This window comes from Ostrinia furnacalis, unplaced genomic scaffold (assembly GCF_004193835.3).
Source record: "Ostrinia furnacalis isolate ACB-3 unplaced genomic scaffold, ASM419383v2 OfSCF0629, whole genome shotgun sequence".
Classification (NCBI taxonomy): Eukaryota; Metazoa; Arthropoda; class Insecta; order Lepidoptera; family Crambidae; genus Ostrinia; species Ostrinia furnacalis.
The window spans coordinates 131,238-156,676 of NW_021130868.1; the positions used below are offsets into that span (position 1 = coordinate 131,238).

At 35.7% G+C, this 25,439-nt stretch overlaps 1 protein-coding gene across 1 annotated transcript in view; it reads right to left on the reverse strand.

Moving 5' to 3' along the window:
* Positions 1-955: 955 nt before the first annotated feature.
* LOC114366352 (lachesin-like) overlaps positions 956-25,439 on the reverse strand; it is a 31,869-nt gene continuing 7,385 nt past the window's right edge. Inside the window, exons 2-7 of the mRNA XM_028323211.1 lie at positions 17,495-17,668; positions 11,965-12,093; positions 10,372-10,510; positions 3,019-3,167; positions 2,055-2,111; positions 956-1,158 (exon numbers count right to left, since the gene is read on the reverse strand). Coding sequence (XP_028179012.1) covers positions 1,067-1,158; positions 2,055-2,111; positions 3,019-3,167; positions 10,372-10,510; positions 11,965-12,093; positions 17,495-17,668 — 740 coding nt within the window. The 3' untranslated portion in view covers positions 956-1,066. The remainder of the gene's footprint in view (positions 1,159-2,054; positions 2,112-3,018; positions 3,168-10,371; positions 10,511-11,964; positions 12,094-17,494; positions 17,669-25,439) is intronic.

Below are 25,439 nucleotides of genomic sequence, written 5' to 3' on the forward strand. Positions count from 1 at the left end.
GATTTTTAAAAACGGTCCAGTAGTTTTTGAGCCTATTCGTTACAACAAACAAAAAAAACAAAGTTTTCCTCTTTATAATATTAGTGTAGGTAGATAAGTAAAACATTTTTGCTGTGCAATTCCCACTCACAACATTCGTTCTTTCTTAAATGTTGACATGCTTATTAAACATCAAACATTCATGTTGAACGAAACATAAAAAGAATGAGTCATAACATAAAGCTGTCATAAACAATACCATTCTATACCAAACCAGAGTAGAAGAACACCGCAGCTGCAACTCGACCGGCGAAAACGAAAATGGTGCAACTGAATATTTTATAAAATTGCATTTCCCTCCTTCTGCGTGGGAGGACTGCGCGACGGGGTGGAAAATAAATAGGTGAATTATTCGAGTGCAAATGACATTTTCGCAGTTTTAAAGGCAAACCAGAATATTACTTTGAGTAAATAGTGCTTGAGAATATTAGTCCTTATGAACAGACGCGATGCGACCCTCGTTAACTAATCAGAGTTATTATGTAATCATTAATTATAAACTAAGTCTCTTCAAGGTAACACATTATTACATTACATAACATTATGTCAAACTATGTACTTAGGTCCAATAAAATATCTTACATTTTGTATTGAGCATACTCAATTAATATTAAAATAAACCCAATATTCTGATAAAAAGATTAACCGGTAGAACTGTAAACATCCACTTACCTTTTCATAAGCTTTCAATATTGAAATATCAAATTTAAAACTCATTGAAACACGGGTAGGGCGAGTAAAACGGCGCTGTACATTATTATCATTTCATTTTATTTTTTGTAAACAGTCTTATAATCGAGAGATGAGTTTACACACAAAAATGTAAACAATACTTCCATTTTGGCGGTTCTAAGCGAAACATCGGTTACACGAACTAATAATCAGGATATCTACATCGTTGTGTACTTTAATTTACAATGAACATCCTTAGTCTAATATTTACAACAATTGAAACATGTAATTGAATTACGTTCCACTTTTAAAGCATAAAACGATCTTAACATTTATTTACATGTCGTTATGTAAACTACGTGAATATGAACAAGTATGTCGTTAATAATAACAACGTCCAGATGGCTTGGCTGTTTGCAGAGTTCCCCTTAGCCGGTTCGGTCAGTCCTAGTGGGAAAAAAATGGTTTTTAATAAAGTTTCTTAAGTATTTTTCATTTTTTATTAAAAAGTCGGTACGAGGTCTTATTAAAATAAAGTAAATGTTATAACCTCGATAAGTACCAATAACTAATATTTGTATTTAGCTTCTATGAATGATTATTTAGTAGATTTGCGCAGTTTTGGACTTATAGTTTTTTGATTTTATTACTATAGATTAGTTTGTATTTTTGTTAGCATATATTGTTACTCAGTCCTATGAACTTCAAAGAAAACCTTAACTCCAAAACTACCCTTAAGCGCGGAACTTAAATGTGGGCTTAATCGATAGATAAGTATGATAATTTATGTATAAATTAACGGCCTTTATAAGCTTTTTATTTTAGTGTGATAATAAGTTTTTAATTAGCATAGTATTTATGCAGTTATCACAATATAAATCAGACGCCATCTTTCTGTCAGATCCGATAAATTTGATATTGTCAATTGACAATATATTTATGCATGGTCATGCAGCTGACTTATTTGAATTGGAAATCAACTTACAGGTTAATTGTATAATTTAGACATGAGTATGAATATGGCTCCAACATTATAGAACTAGGTATCGACCTTGTCATGAATCCGCACAAAATACTGACTTACGTATTAAAATAATAATGTAAGCAGTGTGTGGATGGTCTTCATTTGAAGACCAAAACAAAGATTCTAAATTAAGTTAGCCATTTACCAAAGAATATTATTATTTCCCCAATAAAATTCGAGTTATTTCATTCGAGGAGTTCACATAAATCAGGTCATTAAATATGTATAGAGCCCTTGGCTGAAACAAAGAATATCTTGAGGGACGCGACATTTCGTAGGAACATAAACATAAAGTAAAATAAAAAGTTGTTACTCTTACCTCCAGCTACGCTGATTTGATTGCTGAAGTCTTCTGAGTATGAATTCAGTTTTATTTCTGCAATTTAAATGAATAAATAATAAATATGAGTTGGTAAATTTTTGCTGTTGGGCGTTGAGTTTTACAAAGTAATTTTGTAAGATTTGTATCTGCAGTTAAAAGTTGTACGTTTTATGCTAGGTTTCCTACTACTTATTCAATTTTATCATTATAAAACAGAGCTTATTTAATTGCTTCGAAGTTAAACAGGTAATTACGTTTTTGAATACTACAAAGACATCAAATTAAGTCACGGGAATTTCATATCTCGGTAACTAGTTTTCCCTACGACTTCGACTATATTTTCAAATAAAATCTTTACAAGGTTCACAACCAGCAATAAATTTTTAAATTAATTAGTGGCGCACATAATCTCCAGGATCACTTTATGCCAAAACACAAATATGTCGTGCGAGTTTAAACGTAGTTTATGGTAGTTTGCCATAATTTGCAGAGGAGTGCCCATTCGTTATGCCAATAGAGTATGTCGGGACGTGAACGGTGGAACTGTACTGTTTCTGTGTAATGTACATATAAATTGGAACTTCGCGACGAATATTTAGCAATGGATGCACGTATGTGTCGCCAGTTCGGGGTATGTAATGACCATGAGATCTTGATACGAGTGTATCCTTTGGAAATTATGATTTTGGCTGTACGGGATTGTACAAAAGGTTTTTTAATTTATAAATGTACATTTGTGCTATTTAAATCGTAAAATATTAAGAAAGAAGTAGGTATACATAAATACTTTTACCCTTGAAAACCTTTTCGATATTAATTCTACAAGAAGAATGAAACAGCCAATTTTTATAAACGTTTTTACTTTCTGAAGAAAAAGGATTTTTTTTCTTGCAAATAAAGTATTTTCTGATAGAGTGGCTACTAAATTACCCAGAAAACTAAATAATAATACAAAACTTACCATATAGTCTAAGAGTTCCCTCGCTTTTTCCTAGAGAGTTGGTGCTCACACAGTTGTAAGTCCCGATGTCGCTTTTGGAGAACTGCCTGATGGTCAGCCACATTGACACTTTGTATGACGACTTCTCTTCCCGGATAGTGTACTTGGGTCTGGAAAAATGCTTAGTTTAAACACCTGGGAAAAAAGCGAGTGGAAAATTTTCCGGCGATTTATTTCCGTTAGCGTACCACGACGCGACACGATTTTTAACTTTACTTATTAACGGACTTTGAGTTATTAAGAAACGGGATAATAATTCAGATTTACATTTTAACGAGTGAAACCAACAACTGTCAAATTAAGATGACTCGTACGAGCCGAAAATTGTTATTGGATTAGGACAGCTTGAAACTGACAGAAATGGGTTTCAAAAGCATGTTCTAGGTTCTTTATTACTATAAGATAAAGTAGGTATCATATTATAAAAATAACCATTATTTGACCAATTTTAAAAAGCTCTAAGACTTTAGTTTTACGAAAAATGAAAATGGATCATAATATTTCAGAAGAAAATAGCATTCAAAACTATTTTATTTCCATCTTAAGTCTAATAGATTTAAGAGCATATTTTATCATTTTCTTCTTATTTATTCATACAGCTTATCTAACCGGCTTCAATAAATTCATAAAATTCATAAATTAAAATTCATTTATTTTTGCAAATAGGCTTTAAAAAAGCGCTTTTACACGTCCCAATATTAACCCTACCACTGCTTCGGGACAATAAATGGGCCAGTGCTGAGAAGAAGCAGCGCAAGAAACTCAGTCACTATTGTCAGCCTCCTTTTCAAGGTTTTACAGTCTTTAAAATATACAAATTATAGTCATAAGTATTAATGCGAGCTAGGTAGTTAAACATTCCAAACATTTTTATCCTTTATATAATCATCAACTTTATAGTAGCCCTTTTTCATTAAGGTGCTTTTGATATGTGCTTTAAATTTATGAATGGGCAATTCTACAACAGTTTGTGGTATTTTATTGAAAAGTTTAATACATTTCCCCATAAATGAATTACCAATCTTGTGCAGTCTGAAATTTGGAACGGCAAGTTTATTTTTGTTTCTTGTATTGAACTTGTGTAAATCACTCTTTCTAGTAAATTGCTCTATATTTTTGCGAACATATAAAAGGTTTTCATAAATGAACTGTGAAGCTACTGTCAGTATATTAATCTCCTTAAAGAATTCTCTCAAGGAAAATCGGGGTCCAAGGTTATAAATGGCCCGCACTGCTCTCTTCTGCAGAACGAACACAGTTTCAATGTCCGCAGCTGAGCCCCACAACAATATGCCGTATGACATTATACTATGAAAATAGCTAAAATAAACTAGCCTTGCCGTTTCAATGTCAGTTAATTGCCTTATCTTTCTCACTGCAAAAGCAGCTGAACTGAGCCTTGCTGACAAGGTTTCAATATGAGGACCCCACTGAAGTTTAGAACTAGCTTTGGTCGCCCGCTACGCGGGCTACAAAAGCTAGATCTGCGATGCTGGCCGCTCCGGGCTTCGCCCTACGCGGCGCTCGGCCTGCGGCCTCGCATTCGGAGCTCGGCCTTCGGCCTCGCAAAAATTACAGGGGGTGTTTATTGTCTGTCACTGTGCTCTTGTGCTTTTTTGACGCAACACAAGTTTAACTATGGTAACTCTCGGGATTTGAACCATCGCTCGGCCTTCGGCCTCGCCTTTCTGTCTGTCACTGGGCTCTAGTCCTTTTTTGACACATAAAAATTAATCTATGGCGACTCTCGGGCTTTGAACCCCATTTTTACTTTTTTTCTAACTTGACCCAATCCCGTAAAACAATTCCTTAAAACCACCCATGTCCCAAAATTTTGAGTTTCCATAACTCCCAGTGTTGCCAGGGCATCGAGCTAAAAATGGTCAAATGTCATTAGTTTGACCTATTTGCAGGAGGCGTCATTCAAATTTCTGACCGAAAGTCGTTATTTCCATTTTTTACATTTTTTGACCAAATCTTCCAAAGTATGGCAACACTGGAAATTTTTGTTTTCCCAAACGATACTCCTTGACAAACTACGTAATCGCCCCATACAACGCCATCAGTTTGTTGCTGACTTTGCATTGTTATGTTTGGCAGAGATTTAAAATCCGTAGTAGGATTGCCTAGATCTAAGAGATTGTTTGCTGCCAGGATATGTTCGTTAATTTGTTCCCTGGCTGAATTATATTTAGCTGTTATGGATGCAAGCGAGTCATGCAAGTTTGTGATTTCAGCCTGCAACCTTTCAACGTCCAAGTTATGAGTGGACCTACTCTCTACTAGTTTACTGTGGTAAATTTCTAGACTGTCAACCAAATCTAGATTCTTTTTCCTTAACAGAATACTTTTGTGAAACTGTTCTTGCCCTTTTATTAATTTTTTTGTTTTAGAAATAAACCTATTAATTTTAACATACTTTTTTAATTTATTTCTACTAGAAAAAGTCAATGGCCGACTAACGTTCTCAAATGATTTAGTGTCGCAAGATACATTTAAGTCTGGTAGCACTGCACGTCCACCAGGACTCCCAATTAGCTCTTCGTATAAGTTCAGAGTGTGTGTGAACTCCTGCTGCTTTCGTTCCTCTTCGAAGTGCAGTATGGTCTTATTGGCGTCCCTCAGTTCAGCTTCTAACTCATTGTTGCGCATCAAGGTCTGCTGAAAGATATTGCTGCACTGGTCGAAGGTACTGATTGTATGCAGTAGTTCATCACGGTGCTCGGTTACCTCCTGGAGACGGACATGCAGTTCTGCCAATTCTTGTTTTAGTTCTGTATTCTTTCTTATTGTACAAGTAATTTCCTCCTCGCCCTCTTCTCTTTCCCTAATGAGTTGGTTANCGATGAATTGTTTTAACTACCCTCACAATGTCAAATTTGAATATTATCCACCTAATATCTCATTATTGATCACCGTGCGGTGCAGGCAAACTTTACATGTTTCATAATCTTGGCACCGACTCCAGAAGTATCAATCATGGTATACCTACATAAATATTAATAATTCGTCCTAATAAATAAGTAGGCAATTAGTAATTATTTTTTCTACGTTTTAGTGTAGGTTTTTTGGAGTCGGTTTTATTTTTTTTTATAAAATTTTACTTATTGTCTGAAATTATCCAAAGGAAGTGTATAGTGGATATTTATGCAAAATAGGGGGTATGAGTTATAACAGTTATTATTTGAATTTTAAACTTTATTTCTAATCTAATTCCACAAAATGCAACTCTCATGAAATCCTTTTTATAATTATTATTAGTCAAATAAGCAATATTGAATACTATACTCTGCAATTTTTCTGCGGGTAATATTTTTGGTTTTCAACAAGGATTAAAACTACATTTACTATTAATAATTTACACAATCAAACAAACAAAAGATGTGTGAGGTGTCAAAAAGTATATTGTTGAGTGTGCTGAGTAAGTTTGTCTGCGGCCAAGGTGTTGTTATCTTCAACTTTACTTCCACTTATTGTCAAGTAAAGAGAGGCACAACAGAGCCGAATCGTAATGAATTATATAGAATCTCACTTTCATGAGGTTTGTGGAGTATATTGTTGTACTGTTTGATTGCAATTTACTTCCCATAAAGAAAGTGACAAAGCAATGTTTAATGATTGAAAACCACAAAAATATAACCTCAAACAGATTGCAATATCAATTATTTTGAAATACAAAATTAATNGGTTACAGCTTTCCTGACTCTGTTTCAGTTCCTCGAGTGCCCGCCTAAGTTTCAGCTCAATGGCTTGTGCCGCTGCTCTGCGTGTGAGCATGTTGAATGTGGTTTTTGTCTGAAATTATCCAAAGGAAGTGTACAGTGGATATTTATGCAAAATAGGGGGTACGAGTTATAACAGTTATAATTTGAAATTTTAAGCTTTAGTTATAATTTTAACTCCACAAAATACAACTATCATGAAAAGTTTTTTATAAATTATTATTAATCAAATAGTAATATTGAAAACTATACTGTATTTTTTTTCTGCGGGTAATATTTTNTACTGATTCTATGCAGTAGTTCATCACGGTGTTCGGTTACCTCCTGGAGACGGCCATGCAGTTCTGCCAATTCTTGTTTCAGTTCAGTATTTTTTTTTATTATATAGGTAATTTCCTCCTCACTCTCTTCTCTTTCCCTAATGAGTTGGTTACAGCTTTCCTGACTCTGTTTCAGTTCCTCGAGTGCCCTCCTAAGTTTCAGCTCAATGGCTTGTGCCGCTGCTCTGCGTGTGAGCATGTTGAATGTGGTTTTTGTCTGAAATTATCCAAAGGAAGTGTACAGTGGATATTTATGCAAAATAGGGGGTACGAGTTATAACAGTTATAATTTGAAATTTTAAGCTTTAGTTATAATTTTAACTCCACAAAATACAACTATCATGAAAAGTTTTTTATAAATTATTATTAATCAAATAGTAATATTGAAAACTATACTGTATTTTTTTTCTGCGGGTAACATTTTTAGCTTTCAACAAGGTTTAAAATTACATCTTACCACAGAATAAGTAATAGTACAGGTACAGAAGGATTACTCCGCAAGACGATTTAAATAAATGCGAGTCTTGCTACGACGCGATACAGTGGAATTCAGCTCGCACAGCATTACGTACCTACAATTTTATTCACCTACAAGTTTTGTCTCTTTCTATCGCGTGCCTCTGAACTCTTCTTACGCTGTTAGGGTTGCTGTCTAGTGAAAAATAATTAATCTACTTATTTGTAATGAGGTACGTATGTAGGTAAGTACCTACGCATTCATTATGGAAAACCTTGGGAGAGGCCTTTGTCCAGCAGTGGACGTCATTTGGCTGAAACGAACGAACGCATTCTGAGCAGTAGTCATGGTAGGTTAGGTTCCTATATTACTATCGTAAGAATTATTGATTACCTACATGGCCATCATACCTTTCAGCATCTTTGAAGCGAAAAAAAAGATAAATCCGGTAGATTTCTTTTCGAATTTAAACACCCGAACGCCGCACAATATTTCTTTCTCTTTATGTCCATTTTTAAATAATACTTCGATTATAGAATTAGGTAGTTACTACAACGCACGCCAGCGTCCTGACGGGCCCGCGCGTGACACTCGACTGATATAATACCCGCCGGCGGGGCGCTTCGCTGTAGGTAATTATCGGATGTACCGCGCGGAGTGAGCCAGGCCTGATCTTACTATTAACAATCAAACAAACAAAAGATGTGTGAGGTGTCAAAAAGTATATTGTTGAGTGTGCTGAGTAAGTTTGTCTGCGGCCAAGGTGTTGTTATCTTCAACTTTACTTCCACTTATTGTCAAGTAAAGAGAGGCACAACAGAGCCGAATCGTAATGAATTGTATAGAATCTCATTTTCATGAGGTTTGTGGAGTATATTGTTGTACTGTTTGATTGCAATTTACTTCCCATAAAGAAAGTGACAAAGCAATGTTTAATGATTGAAAACCACAAAAATATAACCTCAAACAGATTGCAATATCAATTATTTTGAAATACAAAATTAATATTTAACATATATAGACCTAAAGTAAACAGTATTTTTGAAAACAGTACTCCCCTGGTTTAAACGGTGGCTCCGATTTAATTTTGTACGTTGGTCGTAGCTGTCAATTTGGTCGCCGATTTTATCTCCTTATAACTATGTGTTTACACCAAGTCCAGTTTTGCAAACACTTGTACACGATATTTACACATTTATTTCACTAATTAAGTGTATTTTGATACATTATTACGACTATTTTATAATTTATCTTAAAATTAATCTAACAGCTGATCTAAGTACGTCTGACAGGCAGGGCTGCCAGACGAAAAAAAGAATAAGAATAAAAAAAAAATATTTATCACCTGCCTTCTTAAGGATACTTTCAGGCTCGTTTAACTCTTATTTTGACTGATGTGCACATCCAAAAGCTTTTAGAGTGTTATATTATACGTAGATGATATTCGATTCAAGCTTTCAATGCCTTTTGAATGGCAAACGTAATGTGGTAGAAGAAAACAAAGAAAAGTAGGAAAATAAGTTGATTTCGCCTTTGGTATATTTTTAACCGACTTCAAGAAAAGGAGGAGGTTCTCAATTCGGTTGGTATCTTTTTTTATGTTGTCCGCTTTGCTATCGAGAAACTTCTATAGCAACACAGCACAGAAAGACTATCTTGTTGTCAAAATACCATCGAAAAATCAAATATATTATACAGGGTGTTAGGTAAATGGGTATATGAGCCGACACTTGCCCATGTTAACATGGTCATATAAATGGTATGTTGAGGTCAGAAATTTGATATCATCATTTTATTTTTTTTAATTTTTATACAAAATAAATTTTATAAAATCCGATTTGTATTTAAATTAAAATAATTAAAATTAAGATATCAATTTTCTGACTCCACCATACCATTTATATGACCATGTTAAACATGGGCTAGTGTCGGCTCATATACCCATTTACCTAACAACCTGTATAATTTTCAAATTAAAAGTGGCATTATTGTTGCGGCACTAATAAGTAGGTACTGTTTCATAATTACAATTAATGTTTCTAAGTCCATAATGTTATAAAGATTTCAAATTCAACCGCACCAATTCCATCTGGTCCGAGAGCAAACATCTTGGGGCAACATAACAAAGGACGAAGCGGACAAATAAGTATTATTTATCTATGGAAACTTGTATACGACACACTTTGATACTTTAGAGTCGACTGCGCTTGTGTATAAAGTGACTTGAGACAACATTTTAAACAATGGCAATGAACAAGAAAGTTTATTTCGTAAAATAACTAATAGTCAACCACCAGTATGTGAAAAAAGTTTGTCATATCATTGCTGTAATTACAGCAATTACTTGATTGAATCAACGCGAACTATGGGTAGACAGTTGTATAGCCTACTGTAGAGTCGCGTATTGTAGCGCACTGTCACGTAGTCGTGTCGCTCTCATATTTATGGCATTTTATTAAATGAATTGGCACAAAACTATACATTATTTGTATAGCTTAGCGTCGTGTCGCGTATTGTAGCACAATGTCGTGTAGTCGCGTGGCTGTCGTATTTACAGTAATTTAAATGAATTGGCGTGAAATATACATTAGTTGTATACTATACAACTAATGTACAAGACGCGACACGATGCTACGCTATACAATGTATAGCGTAGCATCGTGTCGCGTCTTGTAGCGCCATGTCTAATTAGTAGCTTGACTCTCATATTTACAGCCATTTATTAAATAAATTGGTGCAAACTGTACATTAGTTGTAAAATGTAGCGTCATGTCACGTTGTGTAGCGCAATGTCGCGTTGGTAGCGTGGACTTACCCGTCTAGAAGCATCTCCCCCCTGTTCTTGATCCAGTAGTTGATCGTGTTGGGGTAAGCTTCCACGTAACACTTCAGCTTCACGTCCGTGCCCAGAGGCGCTCCGAGCAGCTGGTTTGGCACTTTTACTGTAGGGGCAACTGTTGAAGACAAAATAAAGTTAAATATTTACGGTCGTCAAGAAATGTTTGTTAAAATAGTTATCATGCTCATGATTTAATTATTAACATAGCCATTTGCTACATCATCATCAGTTACATAAATAGTAGCTGGCCACTGGACATATGCTCCCTTTTACCTTATCTATGGCTTGTTACGTCCAGATTCTGCTAGTGACCTTTCGTAAGTGATATTTGTCAAGAAGGGCGTTTTACACCACACCATAAGAATGGTGACAATACTAGAACTAGGCTACGCTACCTATTTGAAATAATTCATTTCTTTTTTCCTTTTTATTCAAGTGTACATCAATCTCAGTTAAAAAAGTAAAAAAAGAAGAAGGCTCATAACCTACAAGTGATCGCACAAGTAAAAGGAATTTTAGATAGAAACATTTATAGCACTTTATAGCGAGGAACGTCGCAGCAGGTATAAAAACAATAATAAACGAGATAGCACATTGTCTTCACTAGCATTCAAAGAGAAACTGCAATAACCGCAACATGTGGTATTTGATTCCCAAACATCTTAAAAAGAAAACATAATAATCCCCTGGAACTCGCCCAGAATAGGCCAATCCGTCTTTCAGTAACGTGACCCGTTCCCATTACGAGCAAACGCTTTATCGAGCCATTGGAACCGTATAGCCGGTTTTTATTCGATTCTTATAAATATTACACTTTTATTCGGGTGTATATTTTCATTACATTGACTGTGTAATGTGCGCGGTGTTATGTTTGCTTTTTGGGAGCAGTGCGGAATACAAATTCAGGTTTGAGGGTTTTATACGAACATTTTAGTTAAACAACCCCTGGCTTATCAATGTATCGCGAATACACACAAACATGGCGGACCCGCTCCCATTTCAATTTGGAGGTTTAGATACCTACGGTGATTGCTGTTTCGAAAAACATTGCGTTTCTGCTTAGCTACGTCTATTTCTTTTTTCGGATTTTAAGACGCATCTGAATGTGAAAGACAGAATGTGTGAGAAAGACAAATATACGTACGTACTCGTAATGAGGAATTCACGACAATCTGATCAATACGGGAGGAATGGCGACGGATTGTGAAGCTTTCCACCAAAACCAGGCGTGACGCCCACGACTACTCAGTCAAAAGTGTACTTAGCAACAAAGAAGAAGACAGAAGCGTGACTCTTATGACCATAGGCAAATGATGGTGTACACTCCTCACACTGGCCAGATGGGTTGGAAAGGCACTAAGGCAGTATGATTCAGAACAACGTAACAAATAATTATCAATTAGGTACATACGGACACACACATACACAAAATGGACTGACGACCTCATAGCAGGAAGGCGCTGGATGCAGGCCGCCATTAACCGGCCATTGTGGAAATCATTGGAGGAAGCCTATGTTCATCAGTGGACGTCCTATGGCTGAAATTATGGATGACGATGAGGTACTTACAGTTGACTAAAAGTATGATCCTCTTGCTGACGGCGGGAGGGACGTCGTTGGAGGCGATGCAGAGGAACGCGCCCATCTGCCGCCGGTCCACCCGCCAGAGGGGCAGGGAGCTGCCCACGTAGCTCTCCACTGGACAAAACAATCATCATTATCATCATCAGGTCATTAATTTAGTACCCTCTTCAGAAGGATAACTACTACCTATAGCATGAACCGAAAGTTTTCGTCTTCAAATCGTTTGCGTATTCCAAAAAATTCGATACTCACCTTCGCATTAAACGATAACTTGACAATGATTGTCAAAATAAGTTTCGTGCAACCATTTCTCATGCTAAGTTCACTTTACGATGCGTTCACATGGGCGCTGTTTTAGTTTCATACTAAATCGTTTGATGGCGGTTCGAATACGCAAACGATTCGAAATCTAAAGTTGTTCGTGCTAGAGGTACAGAGAGGCAGGGAGCTGCCCACGTAGCTCTCCACTGGATAAAAAAAACATCATCATCAAGTCATTTATTTAGTTTCCTCTTTAGAAGGATAACCAGAAAGGCAGGGAGCTGCCTACGTAACTCTCCACTGAAAAAAATAATCATCTTCATTATGTCATTTAGTCTCCAAATCAAGAGGACGATCCTTTCTAATTTAGCGCCACAGTTTTATGAGAGCCCACGTAGCTCTCCACTGCACAGAACAAAAAATCATCGTCATCATCAGATCATACTAGACGCACACTGGACAAATAAAAAAAACTCTACTTACTATACGACTCTCTCTAATTTGCCAGAGGCAAATGGAGAATTGTGGAACTATGCCCACGCTGACCAGACTGATGGGCTGGGAAGATCTTATGTTCGCATAACAAAATAGTTTTATTCTGTCTAGGCAGAAAATATTTTTAATACTCTTACAACAAACTGATGAAAAATGAATATTATAAATCTTCTTTCATTTAAAAATGACAAAATCGACATAGCTTTTTAGGCACAATTTCTTAGTCAGCGTATACTGCCACAAATTGATAAAATATAAATGACTTTTTGAATATCGTTACGAACGATGAAATGGATATAATCTATTGATCAAGGAACGTTACACGCACTTTGATCATTAATGACGGAATAAGTATTACGAGTGTCATCTATCTGTACATTATAATAAATCTATGACATTCGGTACCTTATATGTCAATACATACATATAGAGAAAGACGCGGGTCTTAACTCAATATTTAATTCTAATTACTATTTAACTCGAAATGGATCGCGAAAGTTTAAAATTCGGTACCTTCGTACCTACTTTGGACAGCATAATAAACTTTAAGCACTACGACATCTTACAATAAAATATTGTCGCAATAAGCACCTATTGCGTTAAAAAGGTATACACAGCTCTATGTGCTGTAGGAGTTTATTAATAATAATAATAATGATTTTAGGAGTTTTGTTGCCTATTCGATATTAAAATCAACAACTAACCCCCATAAACTACATCTACCTGTTGTTTAACATTGCATGCAATTTGATGCCAAATAAACATTTTATATGTCTTTCTATAATTAACGTTACGAAGAAAATTATCTTGACAGGCAGATGTAGATAGACACCTTAATTTTATAAGGCTTCTCTATTTTCCGTTTGACTTATGAAACCCTAAAAAAGGATAAACCAATATGAAATATTGCACACCATGGTAACAAGTAACATTGTATTCATTTCTAGGAAGATATCCTTCAAGCTTTTAAGTGCGAATCCGATAACTCTTTTCCTGAGAAGCATTCTCGAATGACATTGACATTTGACAGCTACGATCTTTCTTCCCGAGAAAACGCAATTATCGAGGAGTAGAAATGTTTATGTCAGAAAAGGAACATCTTCATTGTCAGAACAAAGATGAAGATGAAAACAACCTAAATCAATGTGATTGTGCATTATTTGAATGATTTTGCATTTTATTTTAAAACAATACTTTCTCATCTGCTTTGAAAGCTTAAAAAAATATACTAACTATATGGTTAGATAGAATATGGGTACCAATTTTATTTCCGGTTAAAAATAAATATTTTAGCTTTTCTTACAAACTTTATCCTTTGGCTAATAACTCTTTAAGATCATAAGTAACAAACACACGTAAATACAGGCCATACAAACCATATTTTTGACATTTCTAATTTCTTAGGCACAAAATATCGTCGTTTCGCACCTCGCGTTTTATTTATTGTATTGCTACAATCTCTGATGTTTCTACACTTTATATCACACCTACTTAGGCTGAGTTGCACCACCTAACTTGACCGTTGCGTATAACGATAACCGGTGCTTTTTGTTTGGAATTTGACAGAGTTTTGCCCAGCCTTAAAGGTTTCTTCTTATGTGGCTTTCTCTAATAATACTAATGTACATTTTATCCTTTCTGCGTACACTCGTAGATAATTTGCAGTCCTAATTATTTATCAACAAAGGTGAGTAAAGAGTGGTCTCAAAGACACAAAAGGGAGAAAAATACACGAACCACAAAGACTGTTATGTACATAAGATAAAGGAAATCAGTAAGTTCTAGCCAGCAGATTGACAGTTAAAATTATAATATGTATATTTATGAACAATAAATAAATAAATATCCTTGGACATTTGACACTGCGCTCCTAGTCCCAAACTAAGCAAAGCTTGTATTATGGGTACTAGACAACGGATATAAACATACATACATTTTAAGTTAATGTATTATTATAAAATTTATTCTCTAATAAATGGAAATTTTTAATACTTTTTTTTTAAATACATACATTTTATACATAGAATACAAACAAATATGTTCATGCACACAAATGTTTGTACTGTGCGAGAATCGAACCCACAACCTCTGGAATAGCAGTCGGTTTCGAACCACTACACCAAACGGCCGGAAAACAATAACAAACTTTGTTAATTAAAACAAAAGAGAGTTCTACTGTCAACAGCACATCAGACAATACATTTGTCTAGCAGAGTTTAGCGCCTATTACATGACATTAGTAGATGCTTCTTTGTAAACTCTGATAATAGTAATAATACACCCCCCATCATCATCATTTCAGCCACAGGACGTCCACTTCTGAACAAAGGTATCCCCCTATGACTTCCACATCGCACGGTTGGTAGCGGCCTGCGCGCTCCACATACTTAAAACTTAACGCCAAATTATGAATTGATCTATGAATATTGAATATTGCTGCGGTAGTTTTATAGGAAAATCGGGCTTATTACAGTAACCTAAAACTATGCAGTAATAGGCTTAATGTAACGACATCCAATTGGTTATGTAGTTAGATATTATCAACTTTTTTAGATTCTGTTTTGTTAGGCCATAAACTAAGAGACAAGGGAGACTTCTGGACCTACTAATGCTATGTTATATGCTAATATTATGCAAAACATTAGCCATTCCGTTTTGTTGCGCCACCGAGGCTCATTCCTTTCTGAATTAGGGACGGTAAAGACGCGTATGGGACAACAAAGGACATAATAGCGGAGTTGCTTCATAAGCGAGTCATTTTGGAGTATCTTGCCGTGTACTTTATTAAAATATCATTTTACAAGAGATTTTTTACTTTCGTTGTAAAATAAAGAAACTTATTACTCGATACATTAGGTAATAAGATTTATTATTATGCTAAGCTATGCTATTGTGTGAAATCATATTACTGATCAATAGGTGAGGTGGTCTTACAATTTTAGAATTGTGTCAACAAGATCAGCGATAGTGCAAAAAATAATTATTAATAAGTATACTCGTAGTCATGGAACTTGGGACTTTAAATTAAATAGGTCATCATCATCATCAACAGCCCTTTACAGTCCACTGCTGGACTATGAGCCTCCTCCACTATAGTGGAGGGTTTTGCCATAATCCCCACGCTTGGCAGGCGGGTTGGAGATCGCAGTTTAAAAGATTGATGTTTTTCAGAGAGCGCTGCTGCCCGTTCTCTGTTTGATGTGTGGACCCTAAGTCGCCTCTTACGACACCCGCGGGAAGAGTAGGGGGTAGGAAACCTTCTGGAATGTCAAACAAAACAATCCAATAAATCTATCAGGACATGACGTGAGAACAAGATAAATCATGGTATTCAAGCGAAAGTCGCTCTACCTGACCTTTAAATTAATATCTTCCTTCAAACTCCAGTCCAAATTGCAATTAGTCCGTCCTAATGATTTAACGTAAGACAACTCAATACAACTCTATACCTCTTCTTGTAGGCGATCTACCTTAATTTTGCTATTACAGAAATTATTTCCTTGCTTGCATGCACGATACCCCGGCACTCATTATCTTGGTTCGTGTAGGTGTGAAAGGAAGATTGTAATAAAAATATAACCAGTAGGCTTATGCTTAAAAGAGTTCTTAAAATCGCTTAAAAGCCGGTTCGTATGAGTACCTACTCGTATGGATGAGTAGGAGTGCACTCCACTCTTGTTTACATGCGTTTACCTTAATCAGTTTTCAATTTAACCTACGCTGGTACTGAACTGCTGTTAGTGCTTTACATACCCGTGTGGAAAGAAATTTTTGTTTCTTTTTCAGCCACCACTACGAAGTGCTTGTGAAATTCATATAAACATTTCATAAATATTGTAACTTCACTGTTACCTATTCTTCAAGTTCTAAGATTTAACATTATGAAATTATTTTTTTATTTTCATCTGGTATCATTTCTCTAGTTAGAAATTTTTCAGACTTATGGAGGTTGGTATGGGCAAAACGTCACAAAATCTTTCGGAAGTTGTTATGAGTAAACCTACTTACTAATCATCTTTTGGGGTATAACCAAGACCTCCTCCTCCCACCAATTTGTAAACACACCTGTGCCAGGCTTACGAGGGTTAAAGTTTACGTGAAAAAGTCAAATTTTAATTAAGGATCCGATATCTGCGAGCGAATTTGCTTTTATTTGATATTTTTGAACAGAAGTAAATTAATTGGCCTCATAAAGTTCAAAAACAAGTAACTGAAAAATATCTATTTACACTGAAAATATAAATCTACCTATCTAAATTACCTTTCCAACTTATTTCCTTTAAGATTTTTCTTAAAAACTAGATTTTTGCGAACATTTCATTTATCAAAAAAATCTTTATGCGGCCACTACAGCCTTTTGGGTGTCTCAAACAACAAAATTTCCATACTTATGTCACTAAAGAAATATTCATACCATCATCGTCATATAGCCATACAGGAGCACAACTTTTTCTAATTTGCCAAAAGCAAATGGAGGATTTAACCAACACTACACTGGGGTTAGAGAGGTCTGAATATGTTCACATATTGCCCTTTACTTTTATTTTACAACATCAATACCAACCTACCATCCATACCATCGGTACCGGAAAACGCAGCGTGGGACGTCCACCCACAAAATGGACCGACGACCTGATAAAGGTAGCAGGAAGGCGCTGGATGCAGGCCGCTACCAACCGTGCGATGTAGAAGTCATTGGGGGAGGCCTATGTTTAGCAGTGGACGTCCTGTGTCTGAAATGATGATGATGAATACCAACCTTTATCAAACTCTCTTGACAGTGGTTTCTTCAGCAGTATAGGCTCGTGGTCTTCCCTCCTCCAAGTGATCTTCGGAGGAGGGTGTCCCGTAGCTTTGCAGGTGAGGGTGGCGTTCTCCAACTCCTGGACGGAGACGTCTGATGATGTGTCGTCGCTTATGATGTCCGGGGGCACTGTAGACAAATTTCGGAGTCAGATCTTGAGCTTGATAAAAATGCTGGACAATTTCTAATTTCAAAGTTTTGAGCAAGGAGCAAATACGGTAAGTTGACATTACCACTTATTTTAAGAAAGTCATTCTAGCTCTCTTCGTTCTAAGCCTCAATTACTTAAGTTGGTGCGTGTCTATTTTCCCTAAGTTCTTATGAAATATTTGATTAACTCCGTCTAGGGAATAAAATACCTTTGAGTATTTAGTGTACTTAGTACAGGCAATTTGCAACAAGCTTAAAATCCTGTTCGCTGTTTTTATATTTTTCCTTTTTTTAACGTGATGCAAAACTTAAAAGGATTTTTAAAGCCTGTGTTAAAAATATTCCACGGCAGCTTCGAGTATAAACTCATTCATCAGTACAATAATTTTATTTTACAATCTCTTACAAAACTCGAAGTTATCTCGGGCATATTCCACACAATAAAATACTACGGCCGTCGGTCCTGCCGATTTTTAACGTGGAAACTTGAACAGGAGTTGGAGGAACGAGGATTTTTTGTTTTGAAACTACTACAATGTTTCTTTGGTCTTGTGGTTAGTTTGAACTGGTTCGGACACTAGTGAATGTTTTTATCTGAAAATCTGTCGAGCGATTCTGAAAGATATTGGTTCAGTTTAAAGATATTCGCAGACGAAGTTTCGATTTCACTTGTTAGGTTATTTCAAGGTTTATTAGAGACCTTTTTAGAGTCCGTGCCTTAAAAAATCCTAGTACTTACATTAAATAAATTGCGAATATTATTTGTAAATTCTTAAGAGAAACAATTTGAATTTGAACTGCTAAAATTAAAAGAATGGTATGTCAAACACAAGCTTTTACGTGTACTTGCCTTTTAGCAGAAGTAAAAGGAAGGGCTAGGTATGAGAGATGTTACGCCTATAGGCTAACGCATATGGGTTCACACCGTAGTGAATTTACACGAATTTAGATGAAAAATAGAAAACCATGACCATGGTGCGAACATTCCCGTGGTACGACAGTGTAACTAAACAAAGTTGGACAAACAAAATTGTAATTCCTGTCCCAACAGGATCCTCCTAATGCGCAAACTCAAACACGTTTGGAGTAAAAGTAAATTTTCACATTTCCCTGTGATTTAACCTACAGGGTGCTGTGTACTGAAACTTTTCCAGCGTTTGTGCCAAAACACACAAAAGGAACTACATTAGGGATGTTTTTGTAAAATTAAGATGTCTTTTTTTTATTTTATACAAAAGTAAATGGAAATATGACAAAAAAGATAGAAACTTTTGTAAGTCACTTTTCTGTTTCCTGAAACGCGAATACGGTTGCAATAAAAGGTTTAATAATAATTATCATCCACAACATTTCTTTCATCAACTGTACCTCAAGACTCTGCTGGACAAATTCCTTATTCTATCTCTTACTCATCGCTTTCCACATTCAATTCTTGAAAAAATCTTCACAAGTTAAAAAGGGGGGTACACAAACAATCTAAATCTAATTTATTTTGGTTAAAGAAGGTTTTATTTACGTAAATAAATCCTCTTTACAGCCCGCATATTTTAGATTTCCATTATAAATTAACAAAGATTCGTGCCGCCTGCAATTTCATTTACATTGCACTCGGTACGGACTTGCTTGCTTTAATTTATAACTTAATTACTGTGCAGAACTTCAATTAAAAGAAACACTTGCAGACCTTATTATGAAGGTTGTAAGGACAGGTTTGCGTAAACATAAACAGTAAATTCAGATCACGCAATTTGCAGTCCGATCTTTTCCCGGAAATTCATGACAGACATGTGTGAACCGGCCGTAATACGAACCTGATTCAGTTTTACACTATGACGTAAGACGCTATTTTCGGTGCCTAAAATTAAGTCAAGTCAAAGTCATCGTAGATACGAACTTAATGTTAATAATTAAATTCAAACATGCTTGAAACATACATAATTATGTATAATTAGTGAAGATATCAATACTAATTATAATTATTTTTAAATACAAACGATGGATTAGCGCGGAAAATTTGGAAGTACCTACGAAATTACCTTAGTCGCTGTCTATTGGATTGACATTTCATTACGAAGTCCATCTACAATATACTATACTAACATACCAAAAATAAGTTATTGATACAACCATATTGAATTTAAAAGGTTTTGTTCCGCACGTCTGAATACGAACTAACACAGAGGCAACACAAAATTGTTAAGGTTCAGTTTGGAATATTCCACACATTCAAAATACGAGCGAAATGGGAATTTAATTACCACCAGCTTAAACGTGTATCGATTTTACATCAATCGAATATAGTCCCTAATGACATGCTCTTGTAAGGCATTGAAACAATTTCAAAGATGGTACCGTGACATCGTATTCAAAATATCAAAGCGTATCTACGTCAAATAAGGACGTGTACACACATACGGCACGCAAATTGAGGCCGTTTTCGTGGAAAAATGCAACGTTTTTACACGAATTAAAAATGCAAAGGCAGACAGTGATAGAAAAAATACCGGCTCGCCGACTCAACGTCCGGACGTGATTTTTATGTAAAATTCACGTGGAGGTTTTAACCGTTTCATGTCTTCATTACTTCTAAAAAATAAAATTTATTCTCTAGTACATAATTATATATTTTTTTTCCTTCTAAAAATATGTAGCGGAAATTGATATTTTGTTCTGCCTTACCTTAATAGTCAGTTTTTGTATACAAAGACTCGATCAGCCCTTCAAAATATATAAAGTTTGTTGGATTCTTTGTATAAAAAATTGCTTAGTTAATCAAGGCTATCTTACGAAAATATCTAGATTTTTTAGATAACTCTGATTAATTTGTACTGTCTCTTAGACTAGTATTCCCTTGTCCAGTTCAATAAACATATTCATTATTTAGTTGTTAGTGAACAATAAAATATTAAACTTTAAATTTCAAATTTAGAATATTTGGAACGTCGTTGTGTACGCAGCCTTACAATAACACTCCACTTACATTTCACGTGATGGTTTTATTCAGCCGGTGCCGATCGCGTCAAAGTGCAAATACGTGCCAATCAATCATGTCAGAATGACGCGGAGGAAGAAATTAAGCCGCATTGACACTTCAACGCGCGTCACGTTCGTGTGACACGTCACGAAACTGACATAACTTAATTGACGCCGTAATTGTTTTGGTGTGTTTCTTAATTGTATTGACATTGATATTTTAGTCTATCTATAATACTTGGCACGATCATCAGATGTTTATCCTATTTCCTTGCTAATAATGGAATAAATGTAAAAGTTTCTGACGTACGTTTGTGTTTCATCATCATCCTCATCATTTCAGCCATAGGACTAACTGAACATAGGCCTCCCTTAATGATTTCCGCAATGGCCGGTTGGTGGCGTTTGTGTTTACGTGCCAATCATTTGAAGCGAAGGAAGAAATTAAAACATACTGACACTTCAACGCGCGTCACGTTTATGTGACACGTCACGAAATTGACATTTAATTCACGCTGTAATTATTATGAAGTACAACATTTAGCTTTTTTTTAAACCAAAGTTTTAATTCATAATATCCTCAAAATCCGCCGCATAATAAATACGCAAAATTTGAGTATGCAAAATCCAATCGCGCATTTACAAAGTCACCTAGAGTTTTGTACAAGTTCGAAATTGGAAAAGGAATCGCTACACCGTCTCGGGCCATGCAAATCGCGGCGGCAAATAAAAAAGTAAATTGGTAAAGTTTCAACGTTTTGCGGTGGTATATTGAAGTTTTAGACGGCGGAGACGTTTGTGTAAACGCACCGCTCGTGGGTGTGATGGGGGCTTCTTGATGACTGGCATGATTTTAAAAATATTTTTTATAATTCTTGCAGGCTGGAATTCTTACGGCTTTGGCTGCGAGTATTTACAAAATATGCAGCCCATGACCATCTGCAAAAAGTATTTATAGTCGAAAGCAGTTTGCAAACTTGGTGTTTATTACAAATAAAAATAGCTTTATATGCCGACGACTGCTCCTTTGAAATCCAAAAATATTTCTTTTCGGTTCTGAAAAATAAGCTACAGCGATTTAGAAATCACAATATAAAAATATATAACACTGTGAGTAGCTTTACCCTCAGTTGCTTAACCTAAGTGAAAATTGTCTGTCTCATAGTGTGAATTAATTCACACGCGTTTTTCTTTCAAAAATATTTAAAGTAGGTACCTATGGATTACATTGATAAGACGTATTGTTGAGAAAACTTTGTTGTACCTGAATACCAAAACTTTTGGTCTAACAAAAGTTTGGGGATTGAGGTACAACGAACTTTAATTAGTATAGTCTTTACTGTACTAATTAAAGTTCAATAAAGAACTAACCATGTTTGTTTCCATTGTCTCTGTTCTCTAGAAGGCTAAAAAGAAACTACTATTAACTACTTTCCAATAATTCCCGTAAGGAATACTTTGTTACGGAAAATTCCTATATAATAACTTAGTTGGCCATAATGGAGAAAATCTATCCGGTAGGCTTAAAATATTTTTACTAGGTACATTTCGTCTTTCATGGGTGACACAATTTACTTGACATAAAAATATTTTCAATTCAATATAAACATAATATAATATTTCAGAGATATTATGTTTTTTGACATTTTATAAAGATGGAATAAATACCTACTTAACGATAAGTTTGTTAATGTCACTGTTATATTCCATTCAGCTCACGAATTAATTTTCAGGATTTCATTTGATTTCAGGGTCGTGAATCCGAGCCGCTGAACTATTGTTATTGTTATGAACGCATTTCACTAACACAAACATTTTAAACCTACTTGGTTAATAAGAATAACTGGTATTCGTGTATAGTTCTTGCAACTCACGAAGGTGAGTGAGCTTTACTTGTGTGTGTACGTGTACATGCACATAATGATAATGTAACGTCTGAAAACTTTTGAAAAACGAACAGAGCGAGCCACCACACATGTAAAGCTCACTCGCCTACGTGAATCGCAACAACTTTAGCCAAAAGAAATTACTTTAAGTTATATTTAAATAAAATTAATTCTAATTAATTGCTATTGTCTTTGAAATAAAATGGTGTCAAATGGGTTGAAGAAGAATTTTGAATTTAAGAAAAATAGGCCCACTCCATCACACACACAGTATCGCAACTTAACTCGTACTATTACAGAGTATAGAGTTATCTGTCCCCACTTGAGCAGATGGAGTTCGCGGCAAACTTTATTTATACCAACTTCCAGGGGAAATGTTTAACGTTGAATTTTTATTTTTACTTCCTTTGAGAAGGTTGGACTCGTTTGCTTGGTATTTCATTTTAAACGCAGTACAGACTACAGTGTTCTTAGTGCGAGTTTGCATTGAACGTTTTCGCTAGCGAGTGCGTCAAAAAATCTATGGAGATTTTTTTTTTCTAATGATTATTAACCATTTGTATTGCACAAATGACTAATAGTCCCGTTAGCCCCTCGTGTTAAGCTAAATAAGCTTGTGTTACGAGTGGGCTCACCACAAATAGTCGAGCGGCGGTGGGATTCGAACCCGCGTTCCTCGGATCTCGAGTCGGCCAGTACGACCCCTTCGCCGTTCGGCTATCGTGGCTACAATTCTATAATTTTAGTTCTTGTAAGTATCCGCAAGGGGCGCTGTACAATCTTTAATATATTTCATGTAATTTTTTACGCAGTCGCTAGCGATAACGTTTCGTGTAAACTCGCACTAGCACTCAGCACGTTAGACTACGAGTACCTATACATTTTTGTTGCAAACTCATCCCTAATACAATCAACATAAGATCCCCCAGAGTTTAACTTGATTAGCGTACTGTACGTACAGTCAGCGTTAAGTAGTTCGTAACACCAGAGTATATACAAATTAGTAGGTCATCTTCATAGAAACGCACGGGCGCGGTTTGTATGCGAGCGCGCCAACACGTATGCGGCGCGCACGCACACACTGACAAAATTCGGCGCAACCACGACTGGCTCCCCGCTAATCCCCGCTAAATTTTGTCAGTGTGTGCGTGCGCGCCGCATACGTATATTGGCGCGCTCACATACAAACCGCGCTCGGTGCGTTTCTATGAAGATGACCTACTCATTTGTATTTACTCTGGTAATACCCAAAGTAGCCAAAAAGTTCGCAACACGTCTTTGTAACAAATGGAATAAGGTTTGTTGTAAACTTTTTGGCCACTTTAAGTGTCACGACAAACTATTTACAGTACAGTCAGCATCAGACTAAACGTTTTACTTTCAAAATAGCAGCTATTATAATAACATAAGTATCATCCTTAGGTTCATTTATGCCGTGGTCTATTCGTTCTGAGAAGAGGTTGTAGGTACACATTTTGACTAAAACAGGTTTTTGAGAGAGTTCACGTTGCGTAAACATTTTCCACTGTGTTTTGAAAACGAGATATTTTAAGCGAAAACGGAAAACACATTTTAAATTGTTTCGCTAACAAAAATAGAATTTCGTTGGAGCTTGCAATTGCAACTATCAAGTAAACAGATGTGGACCGACGCTGTGCAACTGTATACTAGTAAGTACATGGTATATCTTAAAACTGCTTCTATTAGATCAACTGTAGGTATACTTAGTAATTATGTTTAATATTTATAATGAAAATACGTATGATAATAATGATGAAAGTCTGTGTTACATTTTCTATGAAAATGTTTGATTACAGTAATCATTACGGCAGTCTGTGAAATCAGTGCCTAGTTTAAAGGCAATAAAGGCCTTTAACTGTAAATTTTTTTACTTAGCCATTTTTCCTTTTGTGCGCGATCTGTCTTGTAATTTTAGTAGATTAACCAATTAAACTTTAGCGTTAACATGGGTAGCGCCTTAACACGGGCCTTAATTCTGAAAATATAACGTGATACAGAAATTTTCTAGTGTCACCGAGCCCTACGACGTCTACTCTTGGACGTCAACTTGACGCTTGACGCAGATTTGACAAAGGCTTTAAACATCTTGTGTAATCATCAACCGACTTTATTATTCTTATTCTTGCTTTTATTAATCCACCGTTCATAATTAAGGTCGCCAAAATTACCTGGAATTTATAACCCGAGCCAACAAAAGAACCAGCTAATTTATTAACTCTTCCAAGTTTCTGAGTTTAGCAATTTCGTGCCCGGTATTTGCATGCCGGCCCGCGCCAAGATTTCTTTTCCAATTTCGGACTTGTTCCTAGTTTATTGAGTCCGGGTGTCATTCGGGGTGACAGCAGTTAGGTTAGTGAACACCCGGGTGAGCGGTTTGGGTCGGTTTAAGGGAAGAGTTGGTGATGCGACACGTTGAGGGTTAAGCTTGTGATTTAATAGCATCATTGAAATCACGTATCTAAATAAATAAAAAATAAATGTCACGTGTTTTCGGACCCTTGATACCATTAGTTAATTGCTGATAGATTTGAAAAACGATTTCAGAAACTCATTTTCATTATTGAGAATTCCACGCAAATTTTCATTTGATATTTTTTAAACTTTCAATTGACCTGCACTATAAATCATGTAATATTTTACAACACCAGTAAATTTTAAAGATCGCTACTTACAATTTTCATTTTCAGCCGAGGCTTCATTTCAGAAGAACTGTAAGAAAACAATACGGGCCAAAGCTAACAAAAACCAGACTTTACACTAAAAGGTTCGGAAAGTGGGTCAAAATCTTGCGTTTAAATTTTCCTTTTTACACGTTTTTACAGAATTTAATCCCCATTACAGCACAGTTTTGTTATTTCTCTGAAACTTAC